Below are 20551 nucleotides of genomic sequence, written 5' to 3' on the forward strand. Positions count from 1 at the left end.
CAGCCTAGTGATTCAGTATTTTCACAGATTAGAATCCCTCAAAAGTTATTACAAGATAAGGGCTATAGTTCTACACTCTATCCTTATTGCCTACCTATTTAATACATAGTATAATAGTTTGTATTTCTGAATCCCATATCCCTAATTTTCCCCTGCCCCCTTCCCGCTCCCCACTGGTACCCACTACATTGTTTTCTGAATCTGTGAGTCTGTTTATCTTTTGCTATGTACATTCATTTGTGTTATTTTTTAGATTCCACATGTAAGTAATACCATACAGTATCACTAAATACTAAATCACCATGTAAAAATACTAAATCACCATGTTGTACACCTGAAATTAACATGATATTATAAATCAACTATACTTCAATCACCAAACAACAAATTAGACATCTATTCACAAGGAGAAGCCCGTGAACTGCAACTAGAGAGTAGCTCTTGCTTGCAGCAGCTAGAGAAAGCCTTCATGCAACAAGGAAGACTCAGTACAGCCAACAATTAATTAATTAATTAAAATTTGAAAAGAGTTCTCCCACAAGAGACAGCAGGAAGCCTGGAAAGAGTGTACTGACACAAAGAGAGAAAATTCCAGATTATACCACCACCATGGAACAGAATGCCCCAGATGAAAGTAACCACCAAAGACTTAAGGTGTCTACTACTCATCTCACATGCTAGCAAAGTGGTGTTCAAAATTCTCCAGGCCAGGCTTCAACAGTACATGAACCATGAATTTCCAGATGTTCAAGCTGGATGTAGAAAAGGCAGAGGAAGCAGAGATCAAATTACCAACATCCGCTAGATCATCGAAAAAGCAAGAGAGTTCCAGAACAACATCTACTTCTGCTTTATTGACTACGCCAAAGCCTTTGACTGTGTGGATCAAGACAAACTGTGGAAAATTCTTAAAGAGATGGGAACACCAGATCACCTGACCTGCCTCCTGAGAAATCTGTATGCAAGTCAAGGAGCAACAGTTAGAACTGTACAAGGAAAAACAGACTGGTTCCAAATCGGGAAAGGAGTACGTCAAGGCTGTATATTGTCACCCTGCTTATTTAACTTACATGCAGAGTACATCATGTGAAATGCTGGGCTGGATGAAGCACAAGCTGGAATCAAGATTGCCGGGAGAAATATCGATAACCTCAGATATGCAGATGACATCACCCGTATGACAAAAATCAAAGAACTAAAGAGCCTCTTGATTAAAGTGAAAGAGGACTGTGAAAAAATTTTCTTAAAACTCATTCAGAAAACAAAGATCATGGCATCCTGTCCCATCATTTCATGGAAAATAGATGGAGAAACAATGGAAACAGTGAGAGACTGTATTGTTTTGGGCTCCAAAATCACTGCAGATGGTGACTGCAGCCATGAAATTAAAAGATGCTTGCTCCTTGGAAGAAAAGCTATGACCAGACTAGACAGAATATTAAAAAGCAGAGACATTATTTTACCAACAAAGGTCCATCTAGTCAAAGCTATGGTTTTTCCAGTAGTCATGTATGGATGTGAGAGTTGGACTATAAGGAAAGCTGAGCACCGAAGAATTGATGCTTTTGAACTGTGGTGTTAGAGAAGACTCTTGAGAGTCCCTTGGACTGCAAAGCGATCCAACCTGTCAATCCTAATGGAAATCAGTCCTGAATATTCATTGGAAGGACTGATGCTGAAGCTGAAACTCCAATACTTTGGCCACCTGATGAGATGAACTGACTCATTAGAAAAGACGCTGATCCTGGGAAAGATTGAAGGTGGGAGTATGAGGGGAAGACAGAGGATGAGATGGTTGGATGGCATCACCGACTCAATGGACATGAATTTTAGTAAACTCAGGCAGTTGGTGATGGACAGGGAGGCCTGGCATGCTGCAGTCCATGGACACAGAGTTGGACACGACTGAGCAACTGAACTGAACTGAACTGAACTACTACTTCAGTTGGATCTTCCCTGGTGGCTCACAGTAAACAATAAGCCTGCAATGCAGACCTGGATTTGATCCCTGGATCCGGAAGATCCTCTGGGGAGTGAAATGGCAACCCACTCCAGTATTCTTGCCTGGGAAATCCTGTGAACTGAGGAGCCTAGCGGGCTGCAGTCCATGGGGTTCCAAAGAGTCAGACATGACTGAGCACACACATGCTAATAGTCATAGTTTCACTGGTCTTCATCCTCTTGGGAGCAGCCTCTCCCTCAAAGACGAAATTTATTACAGCCTTATTTCCCAGAATTCTCTGCTGTAAGTCAGATACAAGAAACTCTGAGAAGATGTTTTTTCTGCATTTGTTGCAGAAAAAACATCTCAGATGTTTTCCTTTAAAATTCTCTTCTCTGGGGATTTGAGTGGGTCCCCACACACCCAACTGAAATTGTCCACTACAGCTTAAGCCATTTCATCTTGTGGGGCTGGCTTTTCAGAAGTTAATGGGAGGGACTTCCCTGGTCTTCCTGTGGTTAAGAATCTGCCTTGCAGTGTAGGGGCTGTGCATTCAATCCCTGGTCAGGGAACTAAGATCCCATCTGTCTCAGGGAAACTAAACCCACATGCCTCGAAGCCCAAGCTCTGCAACAAGAGAAGCCACCACAACTAGAGAGTAGCCCCCACTTGGCGCAACAAGAGAATGCCTGCTCATAGCAAAGAAGACCCAGCAAGGCCAAAAATAAATAAATAAGTAATTTGTTTAAAAAAGCAAAGTTAACGGGAGATTCAACTATGACATGCAAACCCCACACTGGTGGTCTCTGGCCAGTGTTTTAGCCTGTGTGTCACTTGACGTATGTCAGAATCTTTTCCAACCCACACCCCACCTCATCCGTCCCCTCTGATTCCTGATTTTTTCCTTTTGTGAGATGTAGTGCTTTTTGCCTCTTACTACATGTTTCCCTTCTCTGCCTTGATGCTCAGTCTTCCAGAAAGCAGACTCCTTTAAGAAGCGGACCACGTCACACTCCCTTTTATCCTCTTTCATCCCTTTGTGCAAGGCTGGACACAAGCACATGTGTATTCAATGCTTTTGTTGCTTGAACTAACATCAGAGATTTTAGGTTCCTCTTATCCCAACTGGGGTCCAGCTTGGCTTGGGGCTCCCCACTGGAGTGTGTCAGGTCACGTGAAGACTGTGGGGAGTCAAGTGGTATAAGAGGAATGGGAAGGAGCAAGGTTGAGAGGGGTCCCCAGATTGATGATCAATTACTTCCAGTGCCCAGGAAAACAATCAATACACGCAATAGAAATGGAATAGTTTTGTTTGACCCAAGCTGAGGACTATAGCTTGTGAGGTTGTCTCTCAGAGAGCTCTGAGGAACTGCTCTGCTGAAGCATGGTTTCCAGCACAGTCTTACATCTCATCCAAACAAAGCTCACACATCAGCACAACAGGGTATATTCCTTCTGGATTTCAAGAAAGACAGACCTAGTACATAGACACTGAGACAGAAGGACCCTGGTGTCTGGGAAGGGAACCTTATCTTCCAGCGAGTCTTAACATGGACACCATGAGAAGGGAGTTACTCATATTTATCTTCAAAACAGACATTCTTTACCTCAATGGTTAAAGTAGATGAGCTGTGAGGGTTGGACAGGCTGTCTTAGTTCACACACAGTTCAGACTGAATGGTTTATAAGCCAAAATGACTTTCCCACACCTCAGCATGAGAATTTTTTCTCCATCACAAGCAGGTAAAATCTTAGAATCATGTGTGTGTCTGTGTGTGTCTGTGTGTGTTAATCATGTCTGATGCTTTGCAACCCTGTGGACTATAGCCCACAAGGCTTCTCTGTCCATGGGATTCTCCAGGCAAGAATACTGGAGGGGGTTGCCATTTCCTTCTACTGGGGATCTTCCCGACCCAGGGATCAAACCCAGCTCTCCAGCATTGCAGGCAGAATCTTTACTGTTTGAGCCACCTGGGAAGTTCTATATGATCTAGCAATTCTTTCTCTGAGACTATACCCAGAAGCATTGAAAGCACACTGTGAAGAAGATATCTGTACATGCATGCTCAAAGCAGTATTAGTCACAGTAGTTAAAACATGAAAGTAACCCAAGTCCCCTTGATCAAGAAATGGTTAAGCCAAAGTGTTACCAATAATTGAGTTTATTAGCATTAAAAAAGAAGGGAATATAATGCTACAACATGGATAAACCTAGTGGACATGATACTAAGTAAAATAAACCTGATAGGAAAGAACAATTATTGAAGGATTCCACTTAAATAAGGTGCTTAGAGTGGTCAAATTCATTGAGTTAGAGAGTAGAATGGTGATTGCCAGGAATTAAGAGGAGGAGAAAGGGAAATTTTTTAATGAGTATATGATCTCAGTTTTGCACGATGAAAAAGTCCTGGACAAAATGTGAATGTACTTAACACAAATGAACTGGACACATAAAATGATTAAAGTGGTAAATTTCAAGTTATGGGTATTTTACCACCCAAAAAAAAAAAAAAAAACCCTCTCAGGATCTCCCCTGAGGGTAACCACAGAAGAGTCAGGGCTGATAGTAACACTGCAGATGCTCCCCACCCTCCCAGCCCCATCTCCACCCCAACAACCCAGGGGTGAGGACTGCCTTCTGTGCTAGGACTCCCCGCTTCTGTTCTTGGAGATGTCTCAGCTCCAGCCCACACGGCTTAACCTCAGCCTCCCTGACTGACCCAGTGCTCCAGGCTCTGCTCAAAGGATCCAGTAAGTCTCAGGTCACCCCTTTCTGTAGGAGACTGGGTGCTGAGTTCACATCCTCCCAAAAAGGCTTCTGCAACCCCGGAGTGCAGGGGGTTCAGCCCGGCTCCAGCCTGAGGGCGGAGAGACCTGTTTTCCAGCTGAAAACAGGAGCTGGGGACTGTATGTGTGAGAAGAGGTAGGGTCTAGGGGGTTGGATCAAGTCAGGACATTTTGAGACTCTTTAATATTCAAACAATATTAAAGATTTCCCTTATACAAGGTTTATGGTGTGAATAGTGATGACAGTCCCTGTATACTGTTGGCCTCCGTATCTGAGAGTTCCTCCTCTGTAGATATGGGAATGATATAAGGAACGTGAGAATCCTCCAATTTTGGTAACTGCAGAGATGACTGTATGGTGATTTATATTAAATTATCATGGGGTTTGCTATACCCAAAAACTCTGTGATGCTGGCTCTATTGCATATCATTGGCAGCATTTTTAAAATGATGATAAAATAAGAATGGGCTTCCCTGGTGACTCAGTGGTAAAGAATTCACCTGCCAATGCAGAAGATGCAAGAGATGTGGGTTCAATCCTGGGGTTGGGAAGATCCCCTCGAGTAAGAAATGGCAACCTACTCCAGTATTCTTGCCTTGGAAATCTCATGGGCAGAGGAGCCTGGCAAGCTACAGTATGTGGGATCGCAAAGAGTCGGACATGAGTGACTGAGCACACACACACACAAAATACACATAGCACAAATTTGCCATCTGAAACATTTTTAAGTGTCCAGTTCAACAGTGTGGCACATTTTGATGCAACGTATTTTGCTTCCCTCAAGTCTCACACACTTCCAGTAACTTCAAAAGACATTAAAAGTTTTATTCATGTTTGTAGAAACCATAGCTCAGAGACGAAGAATTTGTCTGATGTGTTATTTTGCCCCCTGCACCCCTTAACTCCATTGTTCCAAGGAATTATGCTCTCAGGGTCAAGGGCCAATGGACATTCTTGATGGCTTTGTGTTTTCTGCAGATCGGAGCCACCTCAATTATGTCTAGGATGCTGCGTCAGTATGTTCACCAATTTGGTCAGAAACTTATCCACAAGCAGCCGCTGGAGCCCAGACAGGAGTCTGAGAGAACCACAGCTTATCTGAATACCCTCGACCTGGTGGCCGTGGGTGTGGAAGACACCCTGGGAGCTGGCGTGTACATCCTGACTGGTGAATTACCCAAAGTGAGAGCTGGATCAGCAACTGTCATCTGCTTCCTGGTGGCCGCCTTGTCTTGTGTGATGTCTAGTCTCTGCTTTGCTGAGTTTGGGGCCTGGGTACCACGCTCTGGTACTGCGTATCTCTACAGCTGTGTCACCATGGGTCAGCTGTGTGCCTTCATCACTGGCTGGAACCTCATACTGTCCTATGTCATTGGTGAGATGATGGATTGAGGGGAGAGTGTGGGGCTTCAGATCAGGAAATTAAGAGGTAGGTTTCAGGTCTTCACTCATTCATGAGAGCATTGTTTTAGACCTTGTGGAGTGAAATGGATAATAGTGGCAAGAAAATCCCACAGCTTCATTGTACTTAAGTCTATCCTGTTTTTCCTAAATAATTGGACCAAGAACCCAGAGGAAAGGGAACTGTAGGGAGCAGGTGAGAGGGAGGCATGGCCCACAGGCTCATCCCCTCCCCTTAGTGAAGTCTTTGCTCAGCTGTTGCCTTCATGGGATTTTATTTACACCTGGACTTAAAATTTCAACCCACATCTTCCAGCTCTCCTGATCCCAACTTTCTGTTATATTTTCTTTTATAAAATTGATCTCCTCATAGCATATTAAACAGCTGACCTATTTTGTGAATCATCTGGGTCTGCCCTCTCCAATCCATGAAAAGAAACTCTTTGAGATTAAATATTTTGTTTGAGCTGCCCCCCCCCAAAGTATACCATATCAAGAATAGATTTATGCTTGTCAATGAATATTCCTTCTTCTGTTGCTGCAGCCACGGCCAGTGTGGCCAGGGCGTGGAGCTACATCTTTGACAACCTGATTGGGAACCACATCTCTCAGGTGTTACAAGAATCTTTCTCTCTGAATATGCCTTACTTCCTGGCCAGGTATCCAGATTTTTTTGCCCTGGGCCTGGTGCTGCTGGTCACAGGTGAGACAGGGGTCAGTGATAGGAAGCAGGGAGTAAGGTGTGGAAGGGGGAAGTGCGGAGGGAAAGGCTTGGGATTGAAAAATGCTAGGGGATTAGGACTGGAAAGGAGGATGTGTGACACAAAAGACTGGAAGGTAAGACATAGACCATTTTTTCCCACACTTGGCATTATTGACAGTCTGGGCTGGATCATTCAAAGGTGTGGAAGTGTGCACTTCAGGTTTTTAAAAAAAAAAAAAGATTCTTGTTGGGTGTTGAGTAGCATCTCTGGGAAAATCAGAATGTCTCCAGACATTTCCAAAAGTCAAGAGGTGGACAAATCACCCCAACTGAGGATCAATTACTTAGACCTATAAGTTTCTTCTCTGTATTAAGACCAAATATGGGTTATCATTTTATAAAAAATATATTTTAAAATTTTTATTTATGTATTTGGCTGTGATGGAAATTAGATATGGTGCACAGACTCTCTACTTGTGCCACTCGGGCTCCAGAGTGCAAGGGCACAGGCTTGCTTGCTCTGCAGCATGTGGGATCTCAGTTCCCTGACTAGGGATCAAACGCACATCCCCTGCATTGCAAGGCAGATTCTTAAACACTGGGCCATCAGGGAAGTCCCCAAAGATGTGTTTTAATTGAGAGGAAATTAATATAGCATAAAATTAAACATTTTATTATTTTTCCCAGCTTTATTGAAATATAAATACAACACTGTATAAATTTAAGGTTTACATGAGATGATTTGGTAGATGTATATATTGTGAGGTGATTGTCACCATAAGAATTTAACCATCTTAAAGTGTACAATTCAATGGGACTTAGCTGTTGGGCAACCATCACCTCTATATAGTCCAAAACATGTTCATCATGCTAAAAGAAAACCCTGTACCACTGAACAGTCACTACCATCTGTCCACTACCACCAACCGCCAGCCCTGGGCAACCACTAGTCTGCTTTCTGTTTCTATGGATTTGGCTATCTTAGATGTCTCATATGCCATCTTTCCCACAGGACTACAGGTTCTGGGAGTTCGTGAGTTGACCCTGGTTAACAAAGTGTTCACAGGCATCAACATTTTGGTTCTCAGCTTCATCATCATCTCTGGCTTCATTAAGGGAGACCTGCACAACTGGAAGCTCACAGAACAGGCTGGATCCACTGACACCTCTAGGTTAGAAGGGTTCTCTTGGTCATTGTAATGCATGTGAGGGTGCAGAACTGGGAATATGGTGGGGACTAAAGAGATCTTGGTTGATGGATCCAGATAACAGGGTCCTGGAGCCAGGACTTGTGATATGAAGGGAGAAGCCCAGTAGAGGTGGCTGAACTCACTTTACCCAACTTCTTCCTTATCCCTTCTCTCATCATAGCTTTGCCCCTCTGGGTTCTGGAGGGTTTGTGCCCTTTGACTTTGAAGGAATTCTCCATGGAGCAGCTACGTGTTTCTATGCATTTCTTGGCTTTGATTTCATTGCCACTAGAGGTAACATGGTTATTGTGTGTTCCATCAGGGGTTTGAGGCCAATTTGGCTGCCCTTGGCATTAGGAGTTGGGAGAAGGTGATCCTGGTTTTGAACATTGAGAAGGGAATTTAATTTTGTGATTTCACTCCAGTGTTTACCTGACCCAGTACTTCCCCCTATCCTGCAGGGGGAGAAGCCCTAAATCCTCAGTGGTCCATCCCCATCAGCATCATGATCACGCTCTTCATCTGCTTTTTGGCATATTTTGGTGTCTCAGCGGCACTCACCCTCATGGTCCCCTACTACCAGATTCATCGTGACAGCCCCTTCCCACAGGCTTTTCTCCACGTTGGCTGGGACCCTGCCAGATATGTCATGGCTGTTGGCACCCTCTGTGCTCTTACATCCAGGTCAGTAACATGGCTTTCTCTCCATCTACTGTTAGATGCTCAGGTATCCCAGCCCTCAGCATTAAAAGACAAGAGGGAAGGACACCTTGCCCCATGTAGACTAGGGAACAGATGCCCTTGTCTCTCCTGCTTCTCCACAGCCCCAACATGCTCCCATTTTCTCTTCCAGCTTCCTTGGTACCATGTTCACCACCCCTCCTGTGATCTGTGCAATGGCAGAAGACAGGCTCCTTTTCTGGGGCCTTGCCCAGATCCATGCCCGCACCCATACTCCCATCATGGCCATCACGTCTGCTGGAAAACTTGCAGGTGGATAAACAAAACCCACTACTTCATTGTTTGACTTCCCTCCCTTGCATGTTTCCAGTGGTTTCTCACGCTCTCTCCCCACCTTGTTCACGCCCTCTTTCTAGGGGTCATGGCATTACTCTTTGAGTTCAGGGATCTTGTGGACTTCATGTCAATTGGGACTCTGTCTGTTTACTCCCTGGTGGCTTTTTCTGTGCTTGTTCTCAGGTGAGACTCCACTACACCTTGACTGGGGACCTTGGACTTGTGGGGATTAATGGGGTTGTAATCATCTTCTGCCTTCATGCTACCTTCTAAACGTGTTCTCTGCTTAATGCAGGACTGATGTGGAATAAGCTGCGTGATGTTGGATGAGCAGGGGCTGCTGTTAATACTGCCATAATGCCTCTAATTCAGGTACCAGCGAGATCAGAATTTAAGCAAGAAGGAGAAAACTGAGGTGAAGCCCGAAGTTGAAGGAAGTCCTTTCGACTCTGTACCTGAAGCAGGAAACTCAAATATTCTAAAGAGTCTGTGGTTTTCTACCAGCACCAACCCCACCCGGAAATCTGGCCAGATTATCTATGGATGTGCCTCCCTGCTTGGTGAGCACTGGGATTTCTCTTTGGTCATGCTCTGAAACTGACAAGATGGGTGGGATTCTGTGTCTTTGGCAGTTAAGGAGGAGTCATGGAGATATGATGGCCCTTTCTAATGTAAGCAGTTTCATGGGTGGACTCAAGATCCTGAAATCTTTGTCTTCTGGGTCCAGCCTGTTCTCCTCCTCCTTGACCCTTGCAGTTCTCCTGCTGATAATCCTGAGCCTGATCCTGGCCCAGTGGCCCAGACGTGTGTTCCCTGGAGACCCCGTGCTCACAACAGTGGCTGTGCTGCTGCTGCTGCTCATCATTGGGGTCACGGTCATCATCTGGAGGCAGCCCCAGGACCCCACTGCTCTTTACTTCAAGGTAAGTGACCTCACATGTCCAAACTGTCCACCTTGAGTGAATGAAGTCTGCATGCTTTGAGGTCTAAACATCTTTGCTGGACAAAGGAAGAAGGAGATTTGCTAAAACAAATGGACCCTTCCCTGGCCCACACTCAGCACTTTACATATACAATCTCAGTAAGCACTGAACATACAGCCTGAATTGGACTGAATGTAGGGTAGGGTCTCCCTTTCAGACATCTGGGCTGTGTTGAGAGATTAACTGACTCTACCCACAGGTCCCTGCTCTGCCTGTCCTCCCACTGGTGGGCATCTTTGTGAATGTTTACCTGATGATGCAGATGACCTCTGGGACCTGGGCCCAGTTTGGTGTCTGGAATGTGACTGGTAAGTGGTTTTCTGGGATAAAGACTCCACTTGAGTGACTGAACCCAAGCTGAACTCCCCCAAACTGTCTTAATAGGAGACTTCTTGGCCTCTGTAAATGAGGAGAGCACCTACTTTTCCTTCTCACTGTCTCATTTTCCTATTAGGATTTCTCATATACTTTGGATATGGGATCTGACACAGCCTGGCAGAGAACAACCATCAATAGCCACCAGCCTCCACCTCCAAGACTTGACAAAAACATATCAGGTCCTGAAGCATCTTAACCACAGGAAAGAGATGCTATGTGGAAACACTCCATGCACTGGAGGATCTGCTGGTTCAAGAGACACTTTGAGCCTCGATGGAGTATGAAGGTGGACAGCATTTACAGCCGCGTATTTTTGCCAGTGGACAAAATGACTTTGATGTTTTACAATATGTAAGCAAATTTTTTAAAGCATAATATTCATATAGATTCCTGGGCTAGGAAGATCCACTGGAGAAGGGATAGGCTACCCATTCCAGTATTCTTGGGATTCCACAGTATTCTTGTGGTTCAGCTGGTAAAGAATCCACCTGCAATGTGGGACACCTGGGTTCAACCCCTGGGTTGGGAAGATTCCCTGGAGAAGAGAAAGGCTACCCACTCCAGTATTCTGGCCTGGAGAATTCCATGGACAGTCCATGGGTTTGCAAAGAGTCAGACATGACTGAGTCATTCCCTTTATTCATATAGAAAAGTGCATGCATCAGAAGTGAGCAACAAGATGATTTTTCACAAAGAAAGTACAACAACATAACCAGCAACTAGAGGAAGAAATAAAATATTAACATACACATAAGAAGCACCTTCTTGTACCTAATTCCAGCAAAAACACAGAGATGGAAATTTCAAAAAGGAAACACACATAACTACATATTTTGTCTAGAGTTACACTTTACATTCAGTTCAGTTCAGCCGCTCAGTCGTGTCCGACTCTTTGTGACCCCATGAATCGCAGCACGCCAGGCCTCCCTGTCCATCACCAACTCCTGGAGTTCACTCAGACTCACGTCCATCGAGTCAGTGATGCCATCCAGCCATCTCATCCTCTGTCATCCCCTTCTCCTCCTGCCCCATATCCCTCCCAGCATCAGAGTCTTTTCCAATGAGTCAACTCTTCACATGAGGTGGCCAAAGTACTGGAGTTTCAGCTTTAGCATCATTCCTTCCAAAGAAATCCCAGGGCTGATCTCCTTCAGAATGGACTGGTTGGATCTCCTTGCAGGCCAAGGGACTCTCAAGAGTCTTCTCCAACACCACAGTTCAAAAGCATCAATTCTTCGGCGCTCAGCCTTCTTCACAGTCCAACTCTCACATCCATACATGACCACAGGAAAAACCATAGCCTTGACTAGACGAACCTTTGTTGGCAAAGTAATGTCTCTGCTTTTGAATATGCTATCTAGGTTGGTCATAACTTTCCATCCAAGGAGCAAGCGTCTTTTAATTTCAGGACTGCAGTCACCATCTGCAGTGATTTTGGAGCCCAAAAAATTAAAGTCTGACATTGTTTCCACTGTTTCCCCAACTATTTCCCATGAAGTGATGGGACCGGATGCCATGATCTTCGTTTTCTGAATGTTGAGCTTTAAGCCAACTTTTTCCCTCTTCACTTTCACTTTCATCAAGAGGCTTTTTAGTTCCTCTTCACTTTCTGCCATAAGGGTGGTGTCATCTGCTTATCTGAGGTTATTGATATTTCTCCCAGCAATCTTGATTCCAGCTTGTGCTTCTTCCAGTCCAGCATTTCTCATGATGTACTCTGCATATAAGTTAAATAAGCAGGATCACAATATACAGCTTTGACGTACTCCTTTTCCTATTTGGAACCAGTCTGTTGTTCCATGTCCAGTTCTAACTGTTGCTTCCTGACCTGCATACAAATTTCTCAAGAGGCAGATCAGGTGGTCTGGTATTCCCATCTCTTTCAGAATTTTCCACAGTTTATTGTGATCCTCACAAAGGGTTTGGCATAGTCAATAAAGCCGAAATAGATGTTTTTCTGGAACTCTCTTGCTTTTTCCATGATCCAGCAGATGTTGGCAATTTGATCTCTGGTTCCTCTGCCTTTTTAAAACTGGCTTGAACATCAGGAAGTTCATGGTTCACATATTGCTGAAGCCTGGCTTGGAGAACTTTAAGCATTACTTTACTAGCATGTGAGATGAGTGCAATTGTGTGGTAGTTTGAGCATTCTTTGGCATTGCCTTCCTTTGGGATTGGAATGAAAACTGACCTTTTCCAGTCCTGTGGCCACTGCTGAGTTTTCCAAATTTGCTAGCATACAAATAGGTTGGAAGTAACAGTAAGGGACTTCCCTGGTGGCTCAGAAAGTAAAGCGTCTGCCTACAATGCAGGAGACCCAGTTTCAATCCCTGGGTGGGGAAGATCCCCTAGAGAAGGAAATGGCAATCCACTCCAGTATTCTTGCCTGGTAAATCCCATGGACGGAGGAGCCTGGTAAGCTACAGTCCATGGGGTCGCAAAGAGTTGGACATGATTGACAGACTTCACTTTCAACAGTAAGGGAACAGATATAATGTGCAAATGTAATAGTAGAAAGCCAAGGCAGCTATATTAATATCAAACAAAATAGACTTTAAGAAAAAGAGAATACTCACTGATAAATTGGATCATTTCATAATGATAAAGCAAAACAGTCATTTTTATCCCTCCCCAACTTTATTGAGTTATAGTGTGGTGGTGGTGGTTTGGTCCCTAAGTCGTGTCCAACTCTTTGTGACCCCATGGACTGTAGCCCTCCAGGCTCCTCTGTCCATGGGATTTTCCAGGCAAGAGTACTGGAGTGGGTTGCCATTTCCTTCTCCAAGGAATCTTCCCTGACCCAGGGATTGAACTCATGTCTCCTGCATTGCAGGTGGATTCTTAACTGACTGAGCCACCAGGGAAGCCAGTCACATACTCTTAGAGTTACACAGCAGAGTTGATGGGGCAAAGTTCTTTATTGAAAAAATACTTTGCCAGAGGAGAGGGAAGTGGGTGGGAAGTAATAGTTAGTTGATAAATGGCTAGAGTTGCATAGAACTAAAAGGAAGTGAAATTGGAGAGACAAGATTAAAATGTGTTGCTGCAGAATTAATGTTTAAATTGGGCTTACGGACATTGAAGACATTGGTAATAATGAAGTAGAGGACTGTTGGTGGGAATGAACAGCTGATGTAGAGTGAACGAGGGATGGAGGTCAAAATATTGAGTACAAGTTATTAGATTAATTTAAAAACAGATGAGGATGAACAGAATTAGGACATACAGTATCTTACAAGTTCTGAGATAACAGGCTTAGAAAGCAGTTCATGGAGACTGATTCTTTTGAGTAAAGCTTTGATGGAAGAGGCTGACATCACCTGATTGCTGTTCTTCCCTTACTGCTGGGGGACAACCAGATATCCCATGCTACCCAGTGTGCTGTAAGAGGCAACACAGAATACTGTCCATGAAAGAGTCTTGATGAGAAGTTGAATCAGAATGTATTCAAACTTCTAGTTCAACTGCTAGTTCATAGAAGACCCTAAGAGTTTCATCCAAAACATTATTAGCCAAAACCAGAATGTGGACAATTTTCTAGCAAGGAAAAATGATGCACTTTCTGTAACAATTAAATGATATGACCCAAAGTGGAGAGTTAATGTAGACATACCTTGGAGATTTGGTTCCAAACCACTGCAATAAGGAGAATTGGCAATAAAGAGAGTCACACAATTCTTTGTTTTTCCAGTGCATATAAGCTACTTTATACTACACTGTAGTCTGTTTAGTGTGCTATAGCACTGTCTTTAATTAAACAATGTATAGACCTTATTTTTAAAGATGTTATTGCTAAGAAATGCTTACCATCATCTGATGACTCAAGGTTGCCACAAAGCTTCAATTGTAAAAAAGTAAAAAATACAGTATTTGCAAAACACAACAAAGAAACTTATATCTGTAAATATGTATGTATCTTTATATTCAATTTATATGTAATTAATACATATAAGTATTAATATTCATAAACTGTGTATCTATGTAAAGTATTTGTGTTAAAACAGTACATAATGTATAGAACTTTATAATTGGGTAAATTAATTAAAATGCAGTAAACGTGTACACTGATGGAGAAATGTTTTATAGATGTGTGGGTGTGGGTGTGGGTACATTCACCCAGTTGTGTCTGACTCTTTGAAACATGGACTGTAGCCCGCCAGGTTCCTCTGTCCATGGGATTCTCCAGGCAAGAACACTGGAGTGGGTTGCCGTTCCCTTCTCCAGGGGATCTTCCCAACCCAGCGATCAAACACACATTTCCTGCATTGGCAAGCAGATTCTTTACCATGGACCCACATGGGAAGCCATTTTATAGATTATACATTTGATCCATCATCTCAGATTCCTGTACAATCATTTATATGTGTGGTTTGGGCAGAAGACTTTAAGCAGATGGGGATATATGAAATGAGTAACTTGATAGCTAGGGAAAGGATAATAATATTAAAACAATAATCATCTATAAAGCAGTGTGGAAAATTTGCCCAGTCCCAAGGAGAACCAGCTAATCAGGTCATTGAAAGGGTCAGTCTGTGTTACATTTTGCAACCATTTTGCCCCTTGGAAAATTTTTTCTGTGTGTGTCTCAATGTCTTCTGAGGTAGTAATGTAAGTCAAAGAAGTCGTGTGAGTAATAGTATGATGCCTTCTTGTTTGGCCAGTTGAAAATCTAAGGCAATTCTATTCTCTAAAACTTACTTTGGCTGAGGGTTTTAGGTATATCTGTTGTGCTACAATTCTTTCTGTGGTTTCTTCAGTTATTTGAGCAATGGCAGCTTATAGATTTCTAAGTATATTTCTGTTTACATATACCCCTGGGCTAGGAACCAAGATTCCCAAAGACTTTGCCACCAGCTATCTTGGTATCCTTCTAACATGGATCTCTTGACTCTGTAATGGGGAGGTAACATCATGACCCAATACCATAAACCTACTTGCCAGTTATTGAGACATACTTTGGGAAGATGGATTAGTTCCAGTACCACATATGAAGACAAAACCCAGGAGAGCAGAAGGCAGATTTGGACAGATGGGGACCCTCATACACTGTTGTTGGGAATGTGAATTTGTGCAAACACTGTAAAACACAATATGGAGGTTTCTCAAAGAACTAAAAATAGAACTATCATCTGACCCAGCAAGTCCACTCCTGGGCATATATCCAATAAAAACAAAAACACTAATTTGAAAAGATGCATGCCCTTCAATGTTCATAGCAGCATTATTCACAATTGCCAACAAATGGAAGCAACCTAAGTATCCATCAACAGATGAATGGATAGGCCTTCCCTGGTGGTCCATTCACCTTCCAATGCAGGGTACACAGATATAAGATGCCTAGTCCAGGAAAATCCTACATGCCATGGGGAAACTAAGCCTGTGAACCACAGCTACTGAACCCACATCCTGCAAATACTAAGGCCCTTGCAGCTAGAAACCACGCTCTGCAACAAGAAAAACCCCTGCAATGAGAAGCTTGTTCACTGCAACTAGAGAGTAGCCCCCACTTGTTAAGACTAGAAAAAGCCCAAGTGCAACAAGGAAGACCCAGCACAGCCAAAAGTAATATAAGTAAATAATTTTTAAAAAAGAGAGTCAGATGAATGGATAAAGAAGATATCATATAAATATTTTTATGTGTGTGTGTGTGTATATATATATACATATGATGGTATACTACGCAGCCAAAAAAAGAACTAAAACTCTCCACAATAGCTTAATCTACTTCAGTCCATCTTGTGTGGTTGGCTTTAAAAAACAAAATGACAATAATGTAAATCAACTATACTTCAATTTTTAAAGAAGTTAATGTAATAGTCAACCACTTATATTTAAGACCCATGTTGCTGGTTTGTGCTCAGTGTTTTAGCATGTGGGTCATCTGATGGAGGTCAGAATCTAGCCAACCCTTTTAGCAGTACACCATCACCCCCTCACCACTCCACTTCCTGCTCCTGGCTTTTCCTTCTTGAGAAGCAGAGCTCCTGACCTCTCACATCAAGTATCACTTCTCTGTCTCCGTGCTCAGCTCTCCCAGTGACAGAACTCCTTCAGGAAGACCAAGTCACATCCCCTTTATCCTCTCCCATCAACTGTTCAAGACTCAACAAAGTGCAGTGCTTGTTCAATGTTTGTGTTACTTGAATTCACATCAGACATGTTAAGCTGGTGCATAGCTGAGCTTGAAGGCCCCCACACTGGGGTGTCTCAGGTCAGGTGCAGACTGTGGGGAGACGAGTCATGTAAGAGGACTGGGAGGGAGCAGGGTTGAGTGGGATCTCAAGTCTTACAGTTCATATTTCTTAAGGTCCTTGATCTCAAGTGTCCACAGAAATGATCAATGAAAAGTACATAACTGAAATAGGAAAGAGTTTTCTTTGAGCCAAATTGAGGACTGCAGCAAGGGAGACAGTGTCCCTATAGTTCTGAGGAACTGCTCTGCTGAAGCATGTCATCCAGCTCATTATTCTACCTCATCCAAGCAAAGGACATATACATCAACATGACAGGGTGTATTCCTTCAAGGTTTCAAAAGAGACAGACTTCATACACAGACAGCAAGACGGCAGCTCCCTGGTGACTGGGAAGGGAGCCTTATCTCCCAGAGAGTGCTGACACTCATGCCATGAGGAGGGAGTTACTCATCCTTATCTTCAAAACAGATGCTCTTTACCTCACTTGTTAAAGAAGACATTCTGTGAGGGTTCCGTTCACACAAAGTTTAGGCTGAATCATGTATTATAAGTCAAAACGATGTCCCCATACCTCAATATGTGAACATCTTCTCCATCACAAGCAGATAAAAATCTTACAAGTGTTTGATTCAGTGATTCTACTTTTGATGATGTATGCAGAAGGATTGAATGCACACTCTGGAAGAGATATGTGCAAATTCCTGTTCACAGCATGTTTCACAATAACTAAAGCATGAAAGCAACACAAGTTTTCCATTGATCAAGAATGTATAAGCCAATATGGTAGGTACCCACAATAGACTATTGTTCACCATTAAAAAAAAAAAAGGGAATTCTAACACAAGATACAATAGGGATGACCTTGCGGACATTTAACTAGGTAAAATAAACCTGGCAGGAAAGGAGAGATATGGAATGACTCCACTTACAATGAAGTACCTGGAGTGGGCAGATTCATAGAGACAGAATGTAGAAGGGTAATTGCCAGGAACTGTGAACGGGAAATGGGAATTACTATTGAATGGAACAGAACTGATGTTTTTGCAAGATGAAAAACTTCTGAAGTTTGCACAAAATTTGGAGGTACTTAACACAACTGACCTGCAGACTTAAAAATGGCTAAAATGGTCAATTTTGTGTTATGGGTATTTTACCACACGTTAAAAAACCTCTCAGAACCACCCCGCCAACCGCAGAAAGTCAGGGCTGATAGTAACACTGCTCCCCGCCCACCCAGCCCCATCTCCACCCCAACAGCCCAGGGGTGAGGACTGTTTTCTGTGCTCAGGACTCTCCGCTTCGGTTCTTGGAGATGTCTCAGCTCCAGCTCTGCACGGCTTAACCTCAGCCTCCCTGACCGACCCAGTGCTCCAGGCTCTGCTCCAAGGATCCAGTAAGTCTCGGGTTACCCTTTTCTGCAGGAGACAGGGCGCCGAGTTCACATCCTCCCAAAGAGACCCCTGCAATCCCAGAGTGCAGGAGGGTCAGCCTGGCTCCAGCCTGAGGGTGGAGAGACCCATTTTCCAGATGAAAGCAGAAGAAACTGAGAGCTGTTGTGTTTGTGTGAGAAGAGGTGGAGAGAGGGGGATTGGATCAAGTCTAGAGGTTGTGAGACTCTTCTTAGACTCTTTAATATAGAAATAATAGACTGAGGACCTGGAGGAAAACTTGCCACCCAGAGAGGGCATTTTGGAGGTTTTGCTGCCTGGAAGAGGGGTCTCTGGAGTCCCACTCCTAGATCTTTATTGAAGATTTGAAAAGAATTAAATTAGGGCCATGGGGACCGCAAAGGTCACCACACCTCTGATCTTCACCATCTCAGTTGCTACCATAGGCTCTTTCCAATTTGGCTACAACACTGGAGTCATCAATGCTCCTGAGGAGATCATAAAGGACTTTCTCAATTACACTTTGGAAAAGTCGTCAGGAACCCCCCCGTCCAGCATGCTCCTCACATTCCTGTGGTCCTTGTCCGTGGCCATCTTCTCCGTGGGTGGTATGATCGGTTCCTTCTCCATCGGACTCTTTGTCAACCGATTTGGTAGGCGCAATTCAATGTTTATTGTCAACCTGTTGGCCATAGCTGGCGGCTGCCTTATGGGATTCTGCAAAATGGCAGAGTCGGTTGAAATGCTGATCATGGGCCGACTGGTTATTGGCCTCTTCTGCGGACTCTGCACAGGATTTGTGCCCATGTACATTGAAGAGATCTCACCTACTGCCCTGCGGGGTGCCTTTGGTACTCTCAACCAGCTGGGCATCGTTATTGGAATTCTGGTGGCCCAGATCTTTGGTCTAAAAGTCATCTTGGGGACTAAAGATCTCTGGCCTCTGCTCCTGGTCTTCACCATCATACCAGCCATCATCCAGTGCACTGCCCTTCCATTTTGCCCTGAAAGTCCTAGATTCTTGCTCATTAACAGAAAGGAGGAGGAGAAGGCAAAGGAGGTCCTCCAGAGATTATGGGGCACCGAGAATGTGGCTCAGGACATCCAGGAGATGAAGGATGAGAGTGTGCGGATGTCTCGGGAGAAGCAGGTCACAGTGCTAGAGCTCTTCCGTGCCCCCAACTACCGGAAACCCATCATTGTCTCCATCATGCTCCAGCTCTCCCAGCAGCTTTCTGGGATCAATGCAGTGATCTACTACTCGACAGGAATCTTCAAAGATGCAGGTGTCCAGGAGCCAGTCTATGCCACTATCAGCATAGGTGTGGTCAACACCATCTTCACTGTGGTGTCTGTGTTCTTGGTGGAAAGGGCTGGGAGGAAGACTCTACACCTGACTGGCCTTGGAGGGATGGCTTTTTGTTCCATCCTCATTACGATTTCTTTGTTACTAAAGAATGGTTATAGCTGGATGAGCTTTATCTGTATTGGGGCCATCCTGGTCTTCGTGGCCTTCTTTGAAATTGGCCCAGGCCCCATTCCCTGGTTTATTGTGGCTGAACTCTTCAGCCAGGGACCCCGCCCGGCTGCCATGGCAGTGGCTGGTTGTTCTAACTGGACCTCCAACTTTTTGGTTGGACAGACCTTCCCCTTGGCCTCATTCTACTTAGGCGCCCACGTTTTCATCTTCTTCACCATCTTCCTCATTATCTTCTGGGTCTTCACCTTCTTCAAAGTTCCTGAGACCCGTGGCAGGACTTTTGAGGAAATTACACGAGCCTTTGAAGGGTAGGTGCAGACTGGAACCCGTGGTGAGAAAGGCCCCATCATGGAGCATCCAGCCCATGGGGGACACCAACGCCTAAGACATGCCTCCTACCCACCTCCCTCCCGTCACAAAAAGCAGCCTTGACCTCATCAGGTTGTAACCCAGGACTGTTTCTCAATGCTGCTACTCCATTCCTTTCTCATCCACACACTCGATGGGCGCTCAGAGGATCCCAAGGCTGGGGTTAGTCGTTGTCGGCAATGGCTTTTGAAAATTTCATTTCTTGGACATTTTCTTTAGCTCAGGAGAGACCAAGTAAACCTACCTTCATCTCAAAAGGGATTGGCCACTTGGTATGTGACAACCTGGCCAGTTCCTGCTCCCTTAGTTTCTAAAATTGCCTCAAGGCATTTTGGGGAGTGGGCTAGAAGGTACCATTCCTCCAACCTCAGACTCACCAGGAAGCAGGTACACTCAAGAGTAGGGGGCAGAGAGGGGTTCCATAAGAGCTCCTTCTTCTCTTCCATACAGCTCTACTGAGTAAGCTAACTTGAGTTTTATTTATCTTCTGGTTTTATTGCATAAATATTTATTTTTTAATATAAAGTAATTTTACCAAATAATGAAAGCATAAGGAAATTGAGGTTAGAGGGAGGTGCTTCAGGAGAGGTTACAAGGGTGGAAGATTTTATACTGAAGAGGTTAAGGTGCAATAAGAAGGGAAAGATTTAGGGAGAAAGGTCATGCATGATTGGAGGATGCATGATGGGGTGTGTGAAGTTTGCACGTTGCCTCTTAA

The 20551-nt window shown here is 44.1% G+C and overlaps 2 protein-coding genes across 2 annotated transcripts; both read left to right on the plus strand.

Moving 5' to 3' along the window:
- The first annotated feature begins 5735 nt into the window (after window positions 1-5735).
- Window positions 5736-10510, plus strand: LOC129631171 (cationic amino acid transporter 3-like). Its single transcript, XM_055551995.1, has 11 exons — window positions 5736-6105; window positions 6676-6834; window positions 7847-8006; window positions 8206-8318; window positions 8486-8708; window positions 8878-9017; window positions 9122-9224; window positions 9414-9601; window positions 9798-9964; window positions 10224-10332; window positions 10479-10510. The coding sequence occupies exons 1-11, from the start codon at window positions 5736-5738 to the stop codon at window positions 10508-10510; spliced, it is 1764 nt and encodes a 587-aa protein (XP_055407970.1).
- Window positions 10511-18004: 7494 nt separating this feature from the next.
- Window positions 18005-19776, plus strand: LOC129631172 (solute carrier family 2, facilitated glucose transporter member 3-like). Its single transcript, XM_055551997.1, has one exon. It carries the CDS (start codon window positions 18373-18375, stop codon window positions 19774-19776), a length of 1404 nt encoding a protein of 467 aa, XP_055407972.1. The 5' UTR covers window positions 18005-18372.
- Window positions 19777-20551: the final 775 nt, after the last annotated feature.

The sequence above is a fragment of the Bubalus kerabau genome, chromosome 17 (assembly GCF_029407905.1).
Source record: "Bubalus kerabau isolate K-KA32 ecotype Philippines breed swamp buffalo chromosome 17, PCC_UOA_SB_1v2, whole genome shotgun sequence".
In the NCBI taxonomy this organism is placed as follows: Eukaryota; Metazoa; Chordata; class Mammalia; order Artiodactyla; family Bovidae; genus Bubalus; species Bubalus kerabau.